This window comes from Somniosus microcephalus, chromosome 8, assembly GCF_052327205.1.
Source record: "Somniosus microcephalus isolate GS21.2 chromosome 8, FLI_Smic_1.0, whole genome shotgun sequence".
In the NCBI taxonomy this organism is placed as follows: domain Eukaryota; kingdom Metazoa; phylum Chordata; class Chondrichthyes; order Squaliformes; family Somniosidae; genus Somniosus; species Somniosus microcephalus.
In genome coordinates this window covers 18,084,012-18,102,660 of record NC_140994.1, presented here as the reverse complement: position 1 = coordinate 18,102,660, position 18,649 = coordinate 18,084,012, and the positions used below count along the sequence as shown (strand labels likewise).

Below are 18,649 nucleotides of genomic sequence, written 5' to 3'. Positions count from 1 at the left end.
GATGGTTCAGTGTTCTTTCACCTCTGAGACGGATTCAAATCCAGTCTAGACTGATGGGATGAAGACCTCCTCCGTCTGCTGGGTGTCAGAGCCCGATGGGTCTGGCAGTCTCAGTCTCCGCCCATCGCCAAGTGGGCACGAGCCCACAGCATAAAGCTGCCAGTACGTTGCAAGGGAGCCACAAGAATGGTTGGTGTAAGAGTTGGAAAACTACACACTGGTAAAGGAGGAAGGTGCTCTCGGAAGGCTTAGGCCCAGGCATATTTTGGAGAGGAAGAGTAGAGATGTTTTACTCTGCATCTGATCTGGAAATACTGACGCTGGAGGCCTGAAATAGAAAAGTGGCTCACTCGCTCGTGCTAGCACCCCTCACCTTAACTAGCATTTCCTGCTTTTTTCCAGCTCTGACGAAAGGTCATCGACCTGAAACATTAACTCTGTTTCTCTCTCCACGGATGCTGCCTGGCCTGCTGAGTTTTTCCAGCGTTTTCTGTTGTTATTTCGGATTTCCAGCATCCGCAGTATTTTGCTATCGTAACAGTCGGACAATGCCTGATCTACATGTGGTTTGAAGAATCCTTTTAACATGACCACTAGTCCTTCCCTCCTTATCAGGTGTGAGAAGTCACAGCCAGTTAAGAAGGTTACAACCTGCGATAGTCTAAAGAATGAGGAATTGCACAATCTACAAGGATCGCAAGGCGCTTTCTGCCTTTTCTCTTCTCTCTGGGAATTGAGAACATGTTGATGAGCGGCCTTGAGGCCATCCACATATTGGGGGGAATTTTAACCCCAAACAACGGGTGGGTTGGTGTCAGGTGGAAGGTTAAAGAGTTAAACATCTGAACCCTGACCACAACCTGCCCACTTTCAGTTTTAACGGAGGCGGGATGGGGGCGGGCAGCCAACCCACTCCCAGGAGGCAGGTTGACACTTTTAATATTATAATGAGGCTCCGTGCCTCACGGTGATCCACCATTTTACATTTAACTCTGGCTGGTCGGGTTTCCCGGGCCTCAGGGAACCCGCTAGCTAAAGGGAGGCAAGGCTGCTGGATCCAGTAGGTAAGTGCCTTTCCACTTACCTACTGGATCCAGTGTCCCTGCCATGCCATCCCTGCCCCGTGATCAGACACACTCCGACCATTCCGATCTCCCCCAGATGTCACCGATCTGCCCCCACGAGGCCTCCGATCTCCGATTCCCCCCCTCTGGCCTCCGATCCCAGGCCCCTGAACCCCCGATCCCACTCCGGCCCCCCTGGACCCCTTCCAACCTCACCCCTCCAGCCCCCGATCACCCTCTGACCACCAATCAACCTCTCCCTCCCCCCCTTCCCCCGATCCCTCCCTCCCTCCTCTCTGCAGCCTGATGCCGCGGGCCTACCCGCCTGACAACCAGCCTACTAAAAGAAAGACTTGCATTTATATAGCATCCTATCCCATCTTGACGACATCTCAAAAGGCTTTGCTACCAGGGAATTGCCTTTTGAGGTGTAGTCATTGTTGTTTTGTAGGTAAACACATCAGCCAATTTGTACACAGCAAGATCCCACAAACAGCAAAGCTGAATAACCAGCTTGACGTAAGAAAACTACTAGGCACTTGGTCTAAGCATTAAACAAAGCTTTAATCAACTGTTTTACAACATGGAAGTCTAGTTGTGTCCTTCACTAGTTCCTGTTAAAGAATGTCCTGAGCAAGCTGGGCCCATGCCTGAGTATTTATACTCTCCCTGGACAGCACCACCAGCAGGCCGCTCAGTATTATTTCATAAGTCATTTCCACATGAATGACAAGATTCATGTCACAGCTCATCTGTTTTTTGGTGGTGTTGGTTGAGGGATGAATATTGGCCAGGTCATCAGGAGAACTCCCCTGCTCTTCTTTGGAAAAGTGCAACGGGATATTTTATACCCACCTCAACAGCCAGACGGGGCCTCGGTTTAACATCTCACACACAAGACGGCACCTCCAGCAGTGCGGCACTCCCTCAGTACTGCACTCAAGTGTCAGCCTAGATCATGTGCCACTTTGCTTGTTACATCTCCCCCATTTTCTGAATGCAGTATTTGTACTTACCATTGTGATATGAACACCCCGTAGAATATGGTGCTCTGCCAGCTTCCTTGGTTCAAAACGTAGATACCCCTCAAGATGTTGAAATAGAAGCCATACTCTGGGATGGAACACACAACTCGGGTCTTTAGAAAAGATGTCCACTTCCTCTGTAGAGTTCTCATACCTCCCTCATCGCTCTGTGACACAAACATATTAAACATAGAAATATATATGTGTACGCACTGCACGGTTACATATAGCCATTGCCAGGAAGCCATCTAGCCACCTGCCTCCAAGTTTACTAGGGATTCTTTGTGACTTGAAACCAAATCTACATTTTCATTTTTATATATTAAAAAAATCGAGAATCTAAAGCATCATGTATTACACTTCAGGACAATGGAGCATTCGTATGGGACTCGCCTGTATTTCTAAGCGATCTCAGAGGCACTAACATTTTGGGATGCAGTATATAAGTCATTTGAGATGTGACGGGTGGTGAGTGTAGCAATGTTTGGGAGGAACACGCGACTTCGAACCTATGGCTCCCAAAGCTCTCCACCATTGGGGGTTTCCATGCCTCATGTCTGGGTCTGTCGTAGACTCATTGATAGAGATTGATTGCCATAGTTAGTCAACAAATCCATTATCATTGTGTCGTGCGACTACCAGGATGGCAGAAGGATCTTGGTCTTTTTTCGTCTAACAGTTCCTATGTACAGTAAACTCTTGTTTAAACAGCACTTAATCACAGAATCACAGAAACCCCACAGTGCAGATAGAGGCCATTTCGGCCCATCGAGTCTGCACCGACACATATCCCACCCGATTCCCGTAACCCCGACACCAACACATATCCCACCCTATCCCCGTAACCCCACGTATTTAATCCCCCTAACACTAAGGGTCAATTTATCATAGCCAATCAACCTAACCCGCACATCTTTGGACTGTGGGAGGAAACCGGAGCACCCGGAGAAAACCGGAGAAAACCCACGCAAACACGGGGAGAATGTGCAAACTCCACACAGACAGTCACCCGAGGCCGGATTCGAACCCGGGCCCCTGGCGCTGTGAGGCAACAGTGCTAACCACTATACTCATCCGGATTACTTCAATAACCAGCAAAATAGATAACCGGTAATCTTGCTGAATCCATCCAGCACTCGTTTTGCCGAGTCCGAGCCTCCCGCGGTGGCCGAGTTAGTCAGTGGTTTTTATTTTTGTTTGTGTTAAAAATTGCCTTGGTCGGTATACCTCTGTTATCCAGAATTTTTCATCAACCGGCACCATCCTGGTCTCATAGGTGCCGGATAAGAAAGAGCTTACTGTACTACTAAATCATACAAGGATGTTCCAACATTCAAATGTGGTTAATGGACCCTTTTACTCGTTATTCTTTCTTCTACCTACCCTCTCTATATCAGTCAAACTCATGCATTTGGTTTGCAAACTCGTAAGTACAGGAAACTCTTTTTTATCCGGCACCGATGGGACCAGCGTGGTGCCGGTTGATCAAAAAGTCCGGATTACAGAGAGGTATAGTTACCAAGGTACGAGAGCCCCATACACGGCCACAGATCCAGGAGCCCCGGTTACACGGCCACAGGTGCAGGAGCCCCGGTTACACGGCACTCGTGCAGGAGACCCGGTTACACGGCCACAGATCCAGGCGTCCCTGTTGCACGGCCATAGGTGCAGGAGCCCCGGTTGCACGGTCACAGATCCAGGCGTCCCTGTTGCACGGCCATAGGTGCAGGAGCCCCGGTTACACGGCCACAGATCCAGGCATCCCTGTTGCACGGCCATAGGTGCAGGAGCCCCGGTTACACGGCCACAGGTCCAGGCGTCCCTGTTGTACGGCCATAGGTGCAGGAGCCCCGGTTACACGGCCACAGGTCCAGGCATCCCTGTTGCACGGCCATAGGTGCAGGAGCCCCAGTTACACGGCCACAGATCCAGGCGTCCCTGTTGCACGGCCATAGGTGCAGGAGCCCCGGTTACACGGCCACAGATCCAGGCGTCCCTGTTGCACGGCCATAGGTGCAGGAGCCCCGGTTACACGGCCACAGATCCAGGAACCCCGGTTACACGGCCATTAATATATAGTAAAACTTACCTGAACCTACTCCTGAATTTTGCCAGTTAAAAGAGAGTTTCCTGTATAGTGATGGGTCTCCACATATGGAAGACACATGGCTGACCAAAAGAAGACCCCCTTAGTCTAAAACTTATAGCCATTCTGTTAAACCTTATCTTCTTTTTTTCTCCCTGCCCCAATCCTTTAAGTCCTAAGATTCAGGTCACTGCTTCTTGATTTGCTTTAACTTCTCTTCTGTTGTCTTCGATCTTTGTCGTCTCCTGTGTCACAGGGTCTGGTCCTTTACCTGGGTTTCTCAACAGAAAAGAGGCGCCACCCACCTCAGCTGCCAGAACAGAGCCTTTTCTGTACATAGAGGCGATCACATTGAATAACCCACGTATCACGTTACACGTGCTCCTGCTAATTATTCCAGCAATTCCATTACAGGCTACTTGGGCATTCATAGGAACACAGGCATTTCTGCGTTTACAGGGTTAATGCAGTTCAGAGGTGAGTTTACAATGTACTCAGATTACATTCACCCATTGAAAACAATGGGAGCACTCACTAGCCAGCACCACTCCCACGTGAGGAGTAAAATTTCAATGTCTTAAATGACAGGCAGTCAGAAAACAACAGCCCATAAGACAACATCGCGCTCAAGTCCAAATATTTTAGCTATGCCCACAAACTGGAAGGAAAGTAGGTGACACTACCAACTTGAATTGTCTGCCAGGGCCAGGAGTACATTGTTGAGGACCTTTTAACTGTGATGTAACTTGACTCTTGAAACATTACACCAACTATTATTTTTTGAAAAAGGCACTGCCCACCGTGGGCACTGAGATACACGGAGCAGGAAAATCCCAGCTTCAGCAGAATGATACCGTGGCTACAAAAGGTTACATTTTGAGGACAGGTTGCATAAACTAGGTTTTGAAGAAGGTTTCGACCCGAAACGTCAACTCAAATTTCTCTCCACGGATGTTGCCTGACCTGCTGAGTTTTTCCAGCATTTTCTATTGTTATTTTGCATAAACTAGGCTTGTGCTCCCTTGAGTATAGAAGATTAAGATGATTGAAGGAATTGATAGGGTAGAGATAGAGAGAAACTATTTCCTCTGATGGGGGGAGTCTAGAAGTTTAACAATTAGAGCCAGGCCATTCAGGGGTGATGTCAGAATCTGACACTACAAAGGGTAATGGAAATCTGGAACTCTCTCCCACAAAAGGCTGTTGAGGCTGGGGGGGTCAATTGAAAATTTCAAAAACCGAGATTGATAGATTTTTTGTTAGGCAAGGGTACTAAGGGTTACGGAACCGAGGAGGGTGGATGGAGTTAAGATCCAGGTCAGCCATGATCTCATTGAATAGGGCCCATTAGGGACAAAAGTGGCAATCTGTGTGTGGAGCCGGAAGATGTAGGAGGGGTTCTAAATGAATTTTTTGCATCTGTTTTCACTATGGAGAAGGACGATGTAGACATAGAAATAGGGCGGGGGGACTGTGATATGCTCGAACATATTAACATCGAGAGGGAGGAGGTATTGGCGGTTTTAGCAGGCCTAAAAATGGATAAATCCCCAGGCCCGGACGAAATGTATCCCAGGCTGCTGTGTGAGGCAAAGGAAGAGATTACGGGGGCTCTAACACATATATTCAGAACCTCTCTGGCCACAGAGGATGTGCCAGAGGACTGGAGAACCGCTAATGTAGTTCCATTATTCAAGAAGGGGAGTAGGGAAAAACCGGGGAACTACAGGCCAGTGAGCCTAACATCAGTGGTGGGAAAATTATTGGAAAAAATTCTGAGGGACAAAATTAGTCTCCACTTGGAGAGGCAAGGATTAATCAAGGATAGTCAACATGGCTTTGTCAAGGGAAGATCATGTCTGACTAATTTGATTTAATTTTTTGAGGGGGTGACTAAGTGTGTGGATGAGGGTAACGCAGTGGATGTGGTATACATGGATTTCAGTAAGGCCTTTGATAAAGTCCCGCACAGGAGACTGGTCAAGAAGGTAAGAGCCCATGGAATCCAGGGTGCCTTGGCACGTTGGATACAAAACTGGCTTAGCGGCAGAAGGCAGAGGGTGATGGTCGAAGGTTGTTTTTGTGACTGGAAGCCTGTGGCCAGTGGGGTACCACAGGGATCGGTGCTGGGTCCCTTGCTGTTTGTGGTCTACATTAATGACTTGGATATGAATGTAAAAGGTATAATCAGTAAGTTCGCGGATGATACAAAAATTGGTAGGGTGGTAAATAGTGAGGAGGGTAGTCTCAGTCTGCAGGACGACATAGATGGGTTGGTCAGATGGGCGGAACAGTGGCAAATGGAATTTAACCCGGAAAAGTGCGAGGTGATGCACTTTGGGGGGACTAACAAGGCAAGGGAATACACAATGAATGGTAAGACCCTAGGCAAGAGGAGGGTCAGAGGGATCTGGGTGTGCAAGTACACAGATCCCTGAAGGCGGCGGAACAGGTGGATAAGGTGGTAAAAAAGGCATATGGGATACTTGCCTTCATTAGCCGAGGCATAGAATATAAGAGCAAGGAGGTTATGATGGAGCTGTATAAAACACTGGTTAGGCCACAGCTGGAATACTGTGTGCAGTTCTGGTCGCCACACTACAGGAAGGATGTGATAGCTTTGGAGAGGGTGCAGAGGAGATTCACCAGGATGCTACCAGGGCTGGAGCGCTTCAGCTATGAAGAGAGACTGGGCAGATTGTGTTTGTTTTCCTTGGAGCAGAGGAGGCTGAGGGGGGACATGATTGAGGTGTACAAAATTATGAGGGGCATAGATAGGATGGATACTAAGGAGCTTTTTCCCTTAGTAGAAGGGTCAATAACTAGGGGGCATAGATTCAAGGTAAAGGGCGGGAGGTTTAGAGGGGATTTGAGAAAGAACCTTTTCACCCAGAGGGTGGTTGGAGTCTGGAACTCACTGCCTGAAAGGGTTGTGGAGGCTGGAACCCTCACAACATTCAAGAAGCATTTGGATGAGCACTTGAAATGCCATAGCATACAAGGCTACGGACCAAATGCTGGAATATGGGATTAGATTAGACAGGGCGTGATGGCCGGCGCGGACACGATGGGCCGAAGGGCCTCTATCCGTGCTGTCTAACTCTATGACTCTATGACTTTAATAGCGAAACAGGCTCAAGGGGCTGAATGGTCTACTCCTGTTCCTGTGTTCCATCCTAAACTGCAGTAGTTGTTCAGGCGTTACAACTAATCTCGGTGTCTATGTACCAGGGGGTCCCATTCCCAATCGCGATCCAGTGACTACTGTTGGAAAATGTGCCTGAATGGTTATCAATGAATTCCCTCTGTTTATTTCAAAAGCATTAACATCCGTTAATTCATGCAAATACAATAGTGGGTGGGTTAAAAAAAAGCACACAGAGGGAATTAAACCCACCGGCAAGAAGAGATTGGGATTCGCTGTGACAGCACAAAGGCTTATTTTCCAGCAGGATTCATTCTAACGAAACAGCAACAACAACTTGTGTTAATATATAGCGCCATTAATGTTGTAAAACGTTCCAAGGCGCTTCACAGGAGCGTTATCAAACAGAATTTGACACCGAGCCACATAAGGAGATATTAGGGCTTGGTCAAAGAAGTAGTTTTCAAGGAGCATCTTAAAGGAGGTGAGAGAGGTGGAGAGGTGTAGGGAGGGAATTCCAGAGCTTAGGGCCCAGGCAGCTGAAGGCACGGCCGTCAATGGTGGAGCGATTAGAATCATGGATACGCAGGAGCCAGAATTAGAGGAGCGCAGGGATCTCAACAACAACAACAACAACTTGTATTTATATAGCACCTTTAACGTAGTAAAACGTCCCAAGGCGCTGCACACGAGTATTTTAAGACAAAAGATTTGACACCGATCCACATAAGGATAAATTAGGGCAGGTGACCAAAAGCTTGGTCAAAGAGGTAGGTTTTAAGGAGCGTCTTAAAGGAGGAAAGAGAGGTAGCGAGGCGGAGAGGTTTAGGCAGGGAATTCCAGAGCTTAGGGCCCAGGCAGCTGAAGGCATGGCCACCAAAGGTTGAGCGATTATAATCAGGGATGCTCAAGAGGGCAGAATTAGAGGAGCACAGATATCTCGGGGGGGTTGTAGGGCTGGAGGAGGTTAAAGAGATAGGGAGGGGCGAGTCTATGGAGGGATTTGAAAACAAAGATGATAATTTTGAAATCGAGGTGTTGTCGGACCGGGAGCCGCTGTAGGCCAGCGAGCACAGGGGTGATGGGTGAACGAGACTTGGCGCGAGTTAGGACACGGGCAGCAGAGGTTTGAGTGAGCACCCCCAGCTGAACTCAGCTAACGGACGACAGACTTGGCACTGAATTTGGACCTTTCGGGCCTGTGTGACTAAGCTCCACTCTGCGGCAGAGCATTTAATAAGTACCTTTTCTCAAAAATAATTGCTTATGCGGACACCATTCAGTGAGCTGCTGACACTCACTGTCAGGGCACACGCATCACTGGCAAAGGCCACATGGGCAAAGTGCCAGAAGTCCTCTGATGCTGATGGAACCGCGCTCCAAAGCGAGTCATCAGCTTTAGAGCAGGAGGGGAAAAAAACATTAAAATCTAAACAAAAAAAGCCTCAGCATTAGCACTTCTTTCGAAACCCAAACAGAATGGTAAATAAACTTAAACATCTTTTATTTCCACCATCCACTCCTGCATATATATTTCACTTGCATTATTTCTATTTAAATAGTGGTTGCTGAGGAGACATTTGTGGACTAGCTACAAGGCCTGGCCTTATGTGAGGGTTGAATTAGCATTTGAGGGTGAGATGATTTAATTATTGCAGCATGCTGGGTTAATAATCATCTCTACTGATGTTAGCTCAGCTCCCTTGAACTGCAGTATGAGAAATGCTCATCAGTAAGTTCCTACTCATAGAATCATAGAATGGTTACAGTACAGAAGGAGGCCATTCGGCCCGTCGAGCCCGTGCCAGCTCTCTGCAAGAGCACTTCAGCTAGTCCCACTCCCCCGCCCTCTCCCCGCAGCCCTGCAAATCTTTTTCCTTCGGGTACTTATCCAACTCCCTTTTGAAAGTCACGATTGAATCTGCCTCCACCACCCTTTCAGGCAGTGCATTCCCGATCCTAACCACTCGCTGCGTAAAAAAGTTTTTCCTCAAGTCGCCTTTAGTGCTTCTGCCAACCACCTTAAATCAGTGTCCTTTGGTTCTCGACTCTTCCGCCAGTGGGGACGGTTTCTCTCCATCTACTCTGTCTAGACCCCTCATGATTTTGAACACCTCTATCAAATCTCTGCTCTAAGGAGAACAAGCTCCAGCTTCTCCAGTCTATCCACGTAACTGAAGTCCCTCATCCCTGGAACCATTCTGGCAAATCTTTTCTGCGCCCTCTCTAAGGCCATCACATCCTTCCTAAAGTGCAGTGCCCAGAATTGGACACAATACTCCAGTTGAGGCCGAACCAGTGTTTTATAAAAGTTCATCATAACCTCCTTGCTTTTGTACTCTGTGCCTCTATTTATAAAGCCCAGGATCTCGTATGCTTTTTTAACCGCTTTCTCAACCTGCCTTTATCATATCAACACTCAGATTAAATAAAGAAACGATGGAAGCAGAGCTGCGAGTGGAACATTGTTAAAGATAAAGATTGCTCCTTGGAATAGTAGGAAGTTGGTGGATGACGCTGGTGGTGAAGCTCCATCTTCAGAACTCAACCGTTCCAATGAGATTGTTCACTTCAGTTTGTTTAATGAGTGTGCTGTGAAGAGCTCCTCCGTTAACCTAGTGAGCAAAGGCACTGTCCAGGAAGGATTGCCAAATGTCATGGGCTGGATTTTATGAATGGAGACGTGTTGGAGGCGGGACTGCTGCTTGCTGGGTTTTAGTCCCGCCTCCAACGACATCTGGCCAATCCATGCCACTTTCCATTGATTGGCCTTGTTAAGCCCGCCCTGCTTAATGTTTCATCTGTCGAGATTTTTCGACGGACGAAATGTCAGCATTTAACAACTTTGTGAAGCTGTCAAACACTGACAATCTGTCTTCTAAGGTGAGACCTTGGACACAGACTCACTTAGAAATCTCTCCTGAGCAGAAAGCACAAGGCTGCTGCATCTGAGAATGCAGTGGCCATTCTGCATTCTCTGCCGTTGAGATGAGGCCGCTCCACAGCCTAAAGGGTTGAAGCCTGGAGGAAGAAGCAAAGGTAAGTAAACTTCTCAGAACACTTTACACTCACCTCACACACTTACCTCTCCACACTTGCCCCCATCCCTCACCTCCACAGCGGACATTTCGGCCCCTCCAACCCCTGCAGACCCACTGCTCGCCTTGCTGACCCTGGCGAGGTTCGGAGCCGTCGGGAAGCCCACACTTTAGGGCTCAAATTAGGGAAAAGCCAGAAAACTGCCTGTAACTACCTGTTAACAGGCAGTTAATTGGCACTAATCCCCTTCCCGCCTCGAGGAGACAAATCCCTGCGCAAGTCGGGGACCCGCCTCCTGGGAAGAGGGCACGGAGGTGGGCTGGGAATGGGATGGGTACCCGCTCCCAGATTCTGCCATTTTCCCGGCAGTCCCGCCACCCCAGGGCTGGGAAAATTCCCCCTTAAGTCTCCAGGATTGTCCTGGAGTCTCCAGGACTTTAAGGATAATCTCCTGGGACTCTGCTGTGAGCAACTCCGGGAGAAAAATCATAGGGGCATTAAAAAGAAATATGTGTTTTTTCCCCATTTTATGCCAAAATGCACCAAAATAAACCAAATCTTTATCTGCCGGGCTTGTCTTTGGCTGGACTGCCAGCATGGCATAGCACACCCAGTCCTGTCCAAAAATAGCATTCAGAGTCCTATGTACATCATAGTCACCCAATTTGCATATTAAAATGACCTACCGTCTGACTCATTAAGATGGAGAGTGAAGTAGTTGACTCAGAGACTAGGGTCCTGAATTTAAATGAAGGAAACTACGATGGTATGAGGCGCGAGTTGGCTAGGATGGATTGGGGAACGTTACTTAAAGGGTTGACGGTGGATAGGCAATGGCAAACATTTAAAGATCGCATGGATGAACTACAGAATTTGTTCATCCCTGTCTGGCATAAAAATAAAACAAAAAAGGTGGCGCAACCGTAGCTAACAAGGGAAATTAGAAATAGCATAAGGTCCAAGGAGAGGACATATAAATTGGCCAGAAAAAGCAGCAAACCTGAGGATTGGGAGCAGTTTAGGATTCAGCAAAGGAGAACAAAAGGATTCATTAAGAGGGGGAAAATAGAGTATGAGAGTAAGCTTGCAGGGAACATAAAAACTGACTGTAAATGCTTCTATAGATATGTGAAGAGAAAAAGATTGGTGAAGTCAAGCATAGGTCCCTTGCAGTCAGAATCAGGGGAATTTATAATGGGGAACAAAGAAATGGGAGACCAATTAAATACATACTTTGGTTCTGTCTTCACAAAAGAGGACACAAATAACCTCCCAGAGATGTCGGGGAACATAGGGTCTAATGAGAGGTAGGAACTGAATATAATCAGTATTTGTAGGGAAATGGTGTTAGGGAAATTGACGGGATTGAAGGCCGATAAATCCCCAGGGCCTGATAATCTACATCCTAGGGTACTTAAGGAAGTGGCCCTAGAAATAGTAGATGCATTGCTGGTCATCTTCCAAAATTCAATAGATTCTGGCACAGTTCCCATGGATTGGCGGGTAGCTAATGTAACCCCACTATTTAAAAAAGCTGGTAGAGAGAAAACGGGGAATTACAGACCGGTAAGCCTGACATTGGTAGTGGGGAAAATGCTAGAGTCCATTATAAAAGATGTAATAGCAGAGCACTTGGAAAACAGTGACAGGATCGGACAAAGTCAACATGGATTTACAAAAGGTAAATCGTGCTTGACTAATCTACTATAATTTTTTGAGGATGTAACTGGTAGAATAGATAAGGGAGAACCATTGGATGTGGTGTATTTGGACTTTCAGAAAGCTTTCAATAAGGTCCCACATAAGAGATTAGCGTGTAAAGTTAAAACACATGGGATTGGGGGTAAGGTACTGACTCCGGTTGGCAGACAGGAAGCAAAGAGTTGGTATAAATGGGTCTTTTTCTGAGTGGCAGGCAGTGACTTGTGGGATATCGCAGGGATCAGTGCTAGGACCCCAGCTAATCACAATATATATTAATGATCTAGACGAGGGAACTAGATGTAATATCTCCAAGTTTGCAGACGACACAAAGCTGGGTGGGCGTGTGTGCTGTGAGGAGGATGCCGAGAAACTCCAGTATGATTTGGACAGGTTGGGTGATTGGGCAGATGCATGGCAGATGCAGTATAATGTGGATAAATGCGAGGTTATTCACTTTGGTGGCAAAAACAGGAAGGCAAATTATTATCTGAACGGCAATAGATTGGGTGAAGGGGAGGTGCAACGAGACCTGGGTGTCCTTGTGCACCAGTCGCTGAAGGTAAGCATGCAGGTGCAGCAGGCGGTTAAGAAGGCAAATGGTATGTTGGCCTTCATAGCGAGAGGATTTGAGTACAGGAGCAAGGATGTCTTGCTGCAGTTGTACAGGGCCTTGGTGAGACCACACCTTGAGTATTGTGTGCAGTTTTGGTCACCTTATCTGAGGAAGGATGTTCTTGCCATGGATGGAGTGCAGCGAAGATTCACCAGACTGATACCTGGGATGGCAGGAATGACGTATGAGGAGAGATTGGGTCGATTGGGCTTATATTCGCTGGAGTTTAGAAGAATGAGAGGGGATCTCATTGAAACTTATAAAATTCTAACAGGACTAGACAGACTAGATGCAGGAAGGATGTTCCCGATGGCAGGGGAGTCCAGAACCAGGGGTCACAGTCTAAAGATAAGGGGTAAACCATTTAGGACAGAGATGAGGAGGAATTTCTTCACCCAGAGAGTGGTGAACTTGTGGAATTCTCTACCACAAAAGGCAGTTGAGGCCAATTCATTAAATATATTCAAGAAGGAGTTAGATATATTTCTTAAGGCTAAAGGGATCAAGGGGCATGGGGAGAAAGCAGGGACAGGGTACTGAGTTTGGATGATCAGCCATGATCTCATTAAATGGTGGAACAGGCTCGAGGGGCCGAATGGCCTACTCCTGCTCCTATCTTCTATGTTTCTATGACTCAGGCGGGGCACTCCTTCCTCCTAGCGGTGGACGGGAGGCCTCAAAGTCTCCCCCAGTCTGTGAGACAAAACATTCTGCCTCGATTGTAATTCTAGGGCGTTGTGCTCTAGTTTTGCACTCAGTGCAGGTTAAGTAGCTGGTCTAGAATCTGCATAACCTTCATTTTAAAGTCCTGAATCACATCCCCCAATCCACACTCCCCCCAGCCACCACCCCAAACACACACACATCATCGCTGGATCAAAATTCTGGAACTCTCTCCCGAACAGCACTGTAGGAGTACGTTCACTGCACGGACTGCAGCAGTTTAAGAAGACGGCTCACCACCACCACCTTCTCAAGGGCAATTAGGGATGGGCGATAAATGCTGACGCACACATCCCATGAATAAAAAAAAAACGCCATTTCTCCAATGAAAGAACAGGCTTGTGATTCACTCCTCATAAGGCCCTAAGTCCCATGCCCTTCCCCACCTCAGAGGGCTGTGAAGGCTAATTCAATAAATATTTTCAAGAGAGAATTGGATATATTTCTGAAGGCTAAGGGGATTAAGGGTTACGGAGAAAAGGCGGGGACGGGGTACTGAACTGGTAAGATCAGCTAAGATTTCAGACGAAGATCAGCCATGATCTCATTGAATGGCGGAGCAGGCTCGAAGGGCCGAATGGCCTACTCCTGTTCCTATCTCTATGTTTCTATGTTTCTATGTAGCCTCCTTGAGCCCTACAAACCTTCAAGATCTCTGCGCTCCTCCAACTCTGGCCTCTTGCGCATCCCTGATTTTAATCGCGCCACCATCAGCGGCCGTGCTTTCGGCTGCCTGGGCCCTAAGCTCTGGAATTCCCTCCCTAAACCTCTCCGCCTCTCTCTCCTTCTTTAAGACGCTTCTTAAAACCTGCCTCTCAGCCTAAGCTTTTGTTCACCTGTCCTGATATCTCCTTCTGCGGTCCGGTGTCAAATTTTGATTGATAACGCTCCCGTGAAGACTTTTGTTACGTTAAAGGCGCTATATAAATGCAAGTTGCTGTTGTTGTTGTTGTTGTTATTATCCGTCTCTGAACTGCCACAATGCAGTAATGCCCCTTCCAGGATGGAGAGTATCAAAACTACACGCAGTAATCCAAACGTGGCCTCGCAAAGTTAAAGCAGCATGTTTTGCCTCACAATGCAATGTTCGTGAGTTGTATCCCAGTACACGATAACAGCTTCAAGCTGGCTAGATGCTTTCAGTCATAATGCTCAATAATCACAACCAAATCTGTGTCTTTGCCAGCTTTGCTGGTGGGACACCTGTGTTCTGTACACAAATTTCCTGCTCAAAACATGCATGGCATTAATCTGTATTACAATCCATCTGCCATTTCTTAGCTGAGCCGCCTAAACTGATCCGGATTCCTCTCTGATGGAGGTACAGGAGGAATTGCAGGTGACATTTATGGAGCAGGCAATGCACAGATGTCAAATGAATTACTCCCAGCGGGGAATAATTCAGTGAGGAACTGGTGCGGTTTACAAACCCTGTGAAGGCCCAGTTTCACTGGCTGCCAGGGTTAATGTGCTGATGTCCGTGGCAGATCCAACCAGCAGCCCCATTCCTTTGCATGCTTTGAAAGATAATGCGTGTGGGTCACTCTTCCCATTGCTGTTCATGCACCTTTGTTGCCAGCTTGGTTGTGGTCCTGTTTTTTTTGGATTAGCTGCAGTCTACTCCCCTTAATTCAAAGTTGGTCAATTCGAGTTATCTGTTCATTCAAATTTGTTTGAAAGAAAGATCTCGCATTTCTACAGCGCCTTTCACGACCTCAGGACGTCCCAAAGCGCTTTACAGCCAATGAAGTGTAGTCACTGTTGTACTGTAGGAAACGCGACAGCCAATTTACACTCAGCAAGCTCCCACACACAGCAATGGCCAGGTAATCTGTTCTGGCGACGTTGGTTGAGGGATAAATATTGGCCAGGACACCAGGGTAGAACCTCCCCTGCTCTTCATTGAAATGGTGCTGTGGGATCTTGCTGGGGTTTAGTTTTATACACTTCTTATTGCCTTGTTGCTGACATACAGGGCAGGGTTTTCATTGGGCCGTGGAGTTGGGATTGGAGGTGTGTGGGGGGTTAAAATCTCGAAATCGGGGGGGGCACGAACCCATCCCGCCCCCCAACCCGCCTCCATGCCAGTTTCAAAGGAGGCGGATACCCGACCTGTGCAGGGACCCGCCTCCCCGAAGCGGGAAGGGGATTAGTGCCAAGTAACTGCCTGTTAACAGAAGCAAACAAGAAGACTTTGAATTAACAGGAGTGGACGTCGCTGTAACTTCTTATTAACTTCAAGGAAAAGTAAAATCAATTTCCAGAGATGTACGATGTTAAAATGATAAATGCGGCCTTCAGACCCCAATTTCCAAGGACATTTCATGATCACCATCATTCTTGTACTGAATGGTTACTGCAATTGGAGAGAACAGTTGAAAAAGCTTATGTGTTTAAAAGATAGCACACTGCTCACCGTGGTGACATAGATCGACACTCCGGACTGGAACTGAAATAAGTAACAATTCATGCTCTGACAGGTTGGTTTTAAAATAAAACAGGAAGACTAAGAAGGCTTACTCAAGAAGATTTACAACCTAAAGTCGAAACAGTATTCTATCAATCCATGCAAAGGTGCAGGGCACTTCTGTAAAATGTTAGCTTATCAAAAGTATAACAAAGGGAGAGAAAGCTAGTCATTTCCTGCTGGTTTGAATGACCCGGATAACCTGGACTCGCCCCAAAGGCAGGAGCAAGACGCGTAAAAGCAGCTGCCAATCTATGGAAACTTCCCTCAACAATTAACTTTGGATTGACTCAGGGTGTGCCTACTTACACCACTCCCCCCTACTGTAAATACCTGAAGCAGTAGCCTTAAAGGGACATAGGGGGAAAAATTGGGTTGATTTGCGCCTCTCGTTAGCGCCGCGCGGCGCTGGCGATGACGTCATCGCCATGCACAGCACTCTGCTTGCGGCCTCCTGACCTATCGCCGGACGATGTGTCCGACAGGGTCAGGGGGGTGTTTCTGTAGCGGCGGCGGCGCTACTTAAAGGGGCAGGTGTCGGGCGGCCATTTTTTTGGGGCCGACTGCCAGCACCTGCCCCACTTTCCCTTTTTTTTCTCGGGGCGGTAGCCGCCATCGCTCAGCCCAGCACTCCTCTTGAGTGCCGGGCTGCTTTCTCGGCACCCCACTCCCCGGTGGACTAACAGGGCCTCGGTGCGCGCAGTGCTAGGCCCCTCCCCTTTAATCAGGGGAGGAGGCCGGCAATGACGCGGCGTGACGCGCCTGGCGCTGTTGCACGTAGCGCCGCGATCTTCAGTTGTAGCGCCCCAAGAAGGCGGTGGAGTACTTCCAGTCGCACCCCACCTCCTGCTTGGGGCGTTACAACTGAATTTCCGGCGGAGGGGTGCTAATTTTTTCGGGGCGGGCGCCACCCACTTTTTCCCCCATAGCCTCATACAGTGGAGAAGGAGGACATTCGGCCCATCGTGACTGTGCCGGCTCTTTGAAAGAGCTGTCCAATTAGTCCCACTCCTCCCTGCTCTTTCCCCACAGCCCTGCGAATGTTTCCTTTTCCATTATTTATCCAATTCCCTTTTGAAAGTTACTATTGAATCTGCTTCAGCCCCCTCTTTCAGGCAACGCATTCCAGATGACAACAACTCGCTGCGTAAATAAAATTCTCCTCATCTCACCTGTTTTTTTTTGTTGCCAATTATCTTAATTGTCTTATGCTGGCGTGCCAGGGTAAACACAGCCCCATCAATGCAGCAAAACATCCAAAATCGTGCTCCAATTCCCAGATTATCAGTGAGCAACACGGATACTGCTGAGAGGCTGAGATGAAGTAAGGTGGGAGGAGGCTCGTGTGGAGCATAAAACATCGGCACAGACCAGTAGGGCCCGAATGGCCTCTTTCTGTGCTGTAAAATTCGATGTCGTTCTATGGCGGCGCAGGCAGTAATTTAAAAATAAAATCAAAATACTGTCTGGAAGAAGTGGTTTCGCTTGGGCGGTAGGTGCTCTCCTCTGGGTCACAACGACCCTGGGCCGGGGAGGGGAAAGGGAGATATCAGCCGGCGATTCCCCCTGCCGACGTGCTCTCAAGTGAATCTTCCTGGAGTGGGGACATCGGGTGAGGGGCAGGATCGGATTCGACTGTGACGCCAACTACCCCCACCCCCGCCACTCGCTGTCAACCGGCCCGCATAAAGAGCAAGGCGCACTGACGAGCTATCATTGGGCATCAGCATCTTCAGGGCAGGAGGTAGGAAATTTGGAGGGAGGAAAAAAATGCATTACAGGAAACTCGATTTACCGGCACCTAAATAACCGGAAATCTCTGTTAACCGGCAAAATTCAGGAGTAGGTTCAGGTAAGTCTTGACAGATCGTATTAGTGGCCTGTTCCTGGATCTGTGGCCGGGTTCCTGCACCTGTTGCTAAGCAACAGGGACCCTTGGATCTTGTGGTTGGAGTTCCTGCACCTGTTGCTAAGCAACAGGGAAGCCTGGATTTGTTGCTGCGTACGGAGCTCTCGTACCTTTTACTATACCTCTCTGTAATCCGGACTTTTTGATAAACTGGCACCACGCCGGTCCCGTTGGTGCCGGATAAAAAAAGAGTTTCCTGTACATAGAATTACCTAGAATATACAGCACAGAAACAGGTCTGTCCATGCCGGTGTTTATGCTCCACTCGAGCCTCCTCCCATCCTTCATCTAACTCTATCAGTGTAACCCTCCATTCCCTTCTCCCTCATATGCTTATCCAGCTTCCCCTTAAATGCATCTGTACTATTCGCCTTAACTATTCTCTGCGGTAGCAAGTTCCACATTCTCACCACTCTCTGGATAAAGAAGTTTCTTCTGAATTCCCTATTTGATTTCTTGGTGACGATCTTATTTTGATGGCCTCCTGTATTGACCGCCAATGAGGAAGTCACTTTGACAGATCTGAAACCGTGGCAGAAACTGCACCACGGTGAAAAGGGAGTGTGATTTATAAAGCTGCATGGATTGCTGTGACTCACCTAAAAGAAAGACTCAGTAAAGTCCCCGCAGCGAGTCAGCAGATGTGAATCACGCAGTTGGAGATTTGGCATGAGAAAATATCAAGGGTGCTGGTTAGCTGGGAGGAAACCACAGCATTCCAAAGGAGCGTGGCCAGCTTGTGATCTGATTATCACACAAGGGTGTTCATGTAGAAAATTACACAACCAGGCAAATCAAATGAGAACGTTCATTATTTTCCTCCATCAAGTGATCGTAATTACCTGCTTCTTCTCCCTCCATCAGCTGATGAGCA

At 47.9% G+C, this 18,649-nt stretch overlaps 1 protein-coding gene across 2 annotated transcripts in view; it reads right to left on the bottom strand.

Moving 5' to 3' along the window:
- The window catches only part of sema4gb (sema domain, immunoglobulin domain (Ig), transmembrane domain (TM) and short cytoplasmic domain, (semaphorin) 4Gb), a 222,921-nt gene that overhangs the window by 61,706 nt on the left and 142,566 nt on the right, over positions 1-18,649 (bottom strand). For both annotated transcript variants that reach the window (XR_015079180.1, XM_085994307.1), the window contains exon 9: positions 2,081-2,256. Coding sequence is in view for 1 of the 2 variants with exons in the window: in XM_085994307.1 (XP_085850433.1) it covers positions 2,081-2,256 (176 nt within the window). In the remaining variant the exon portion in view is untranslated. The remainder of the gene's footprint in view (positions 1-2,080; positions 2,257-18,649) is intronic.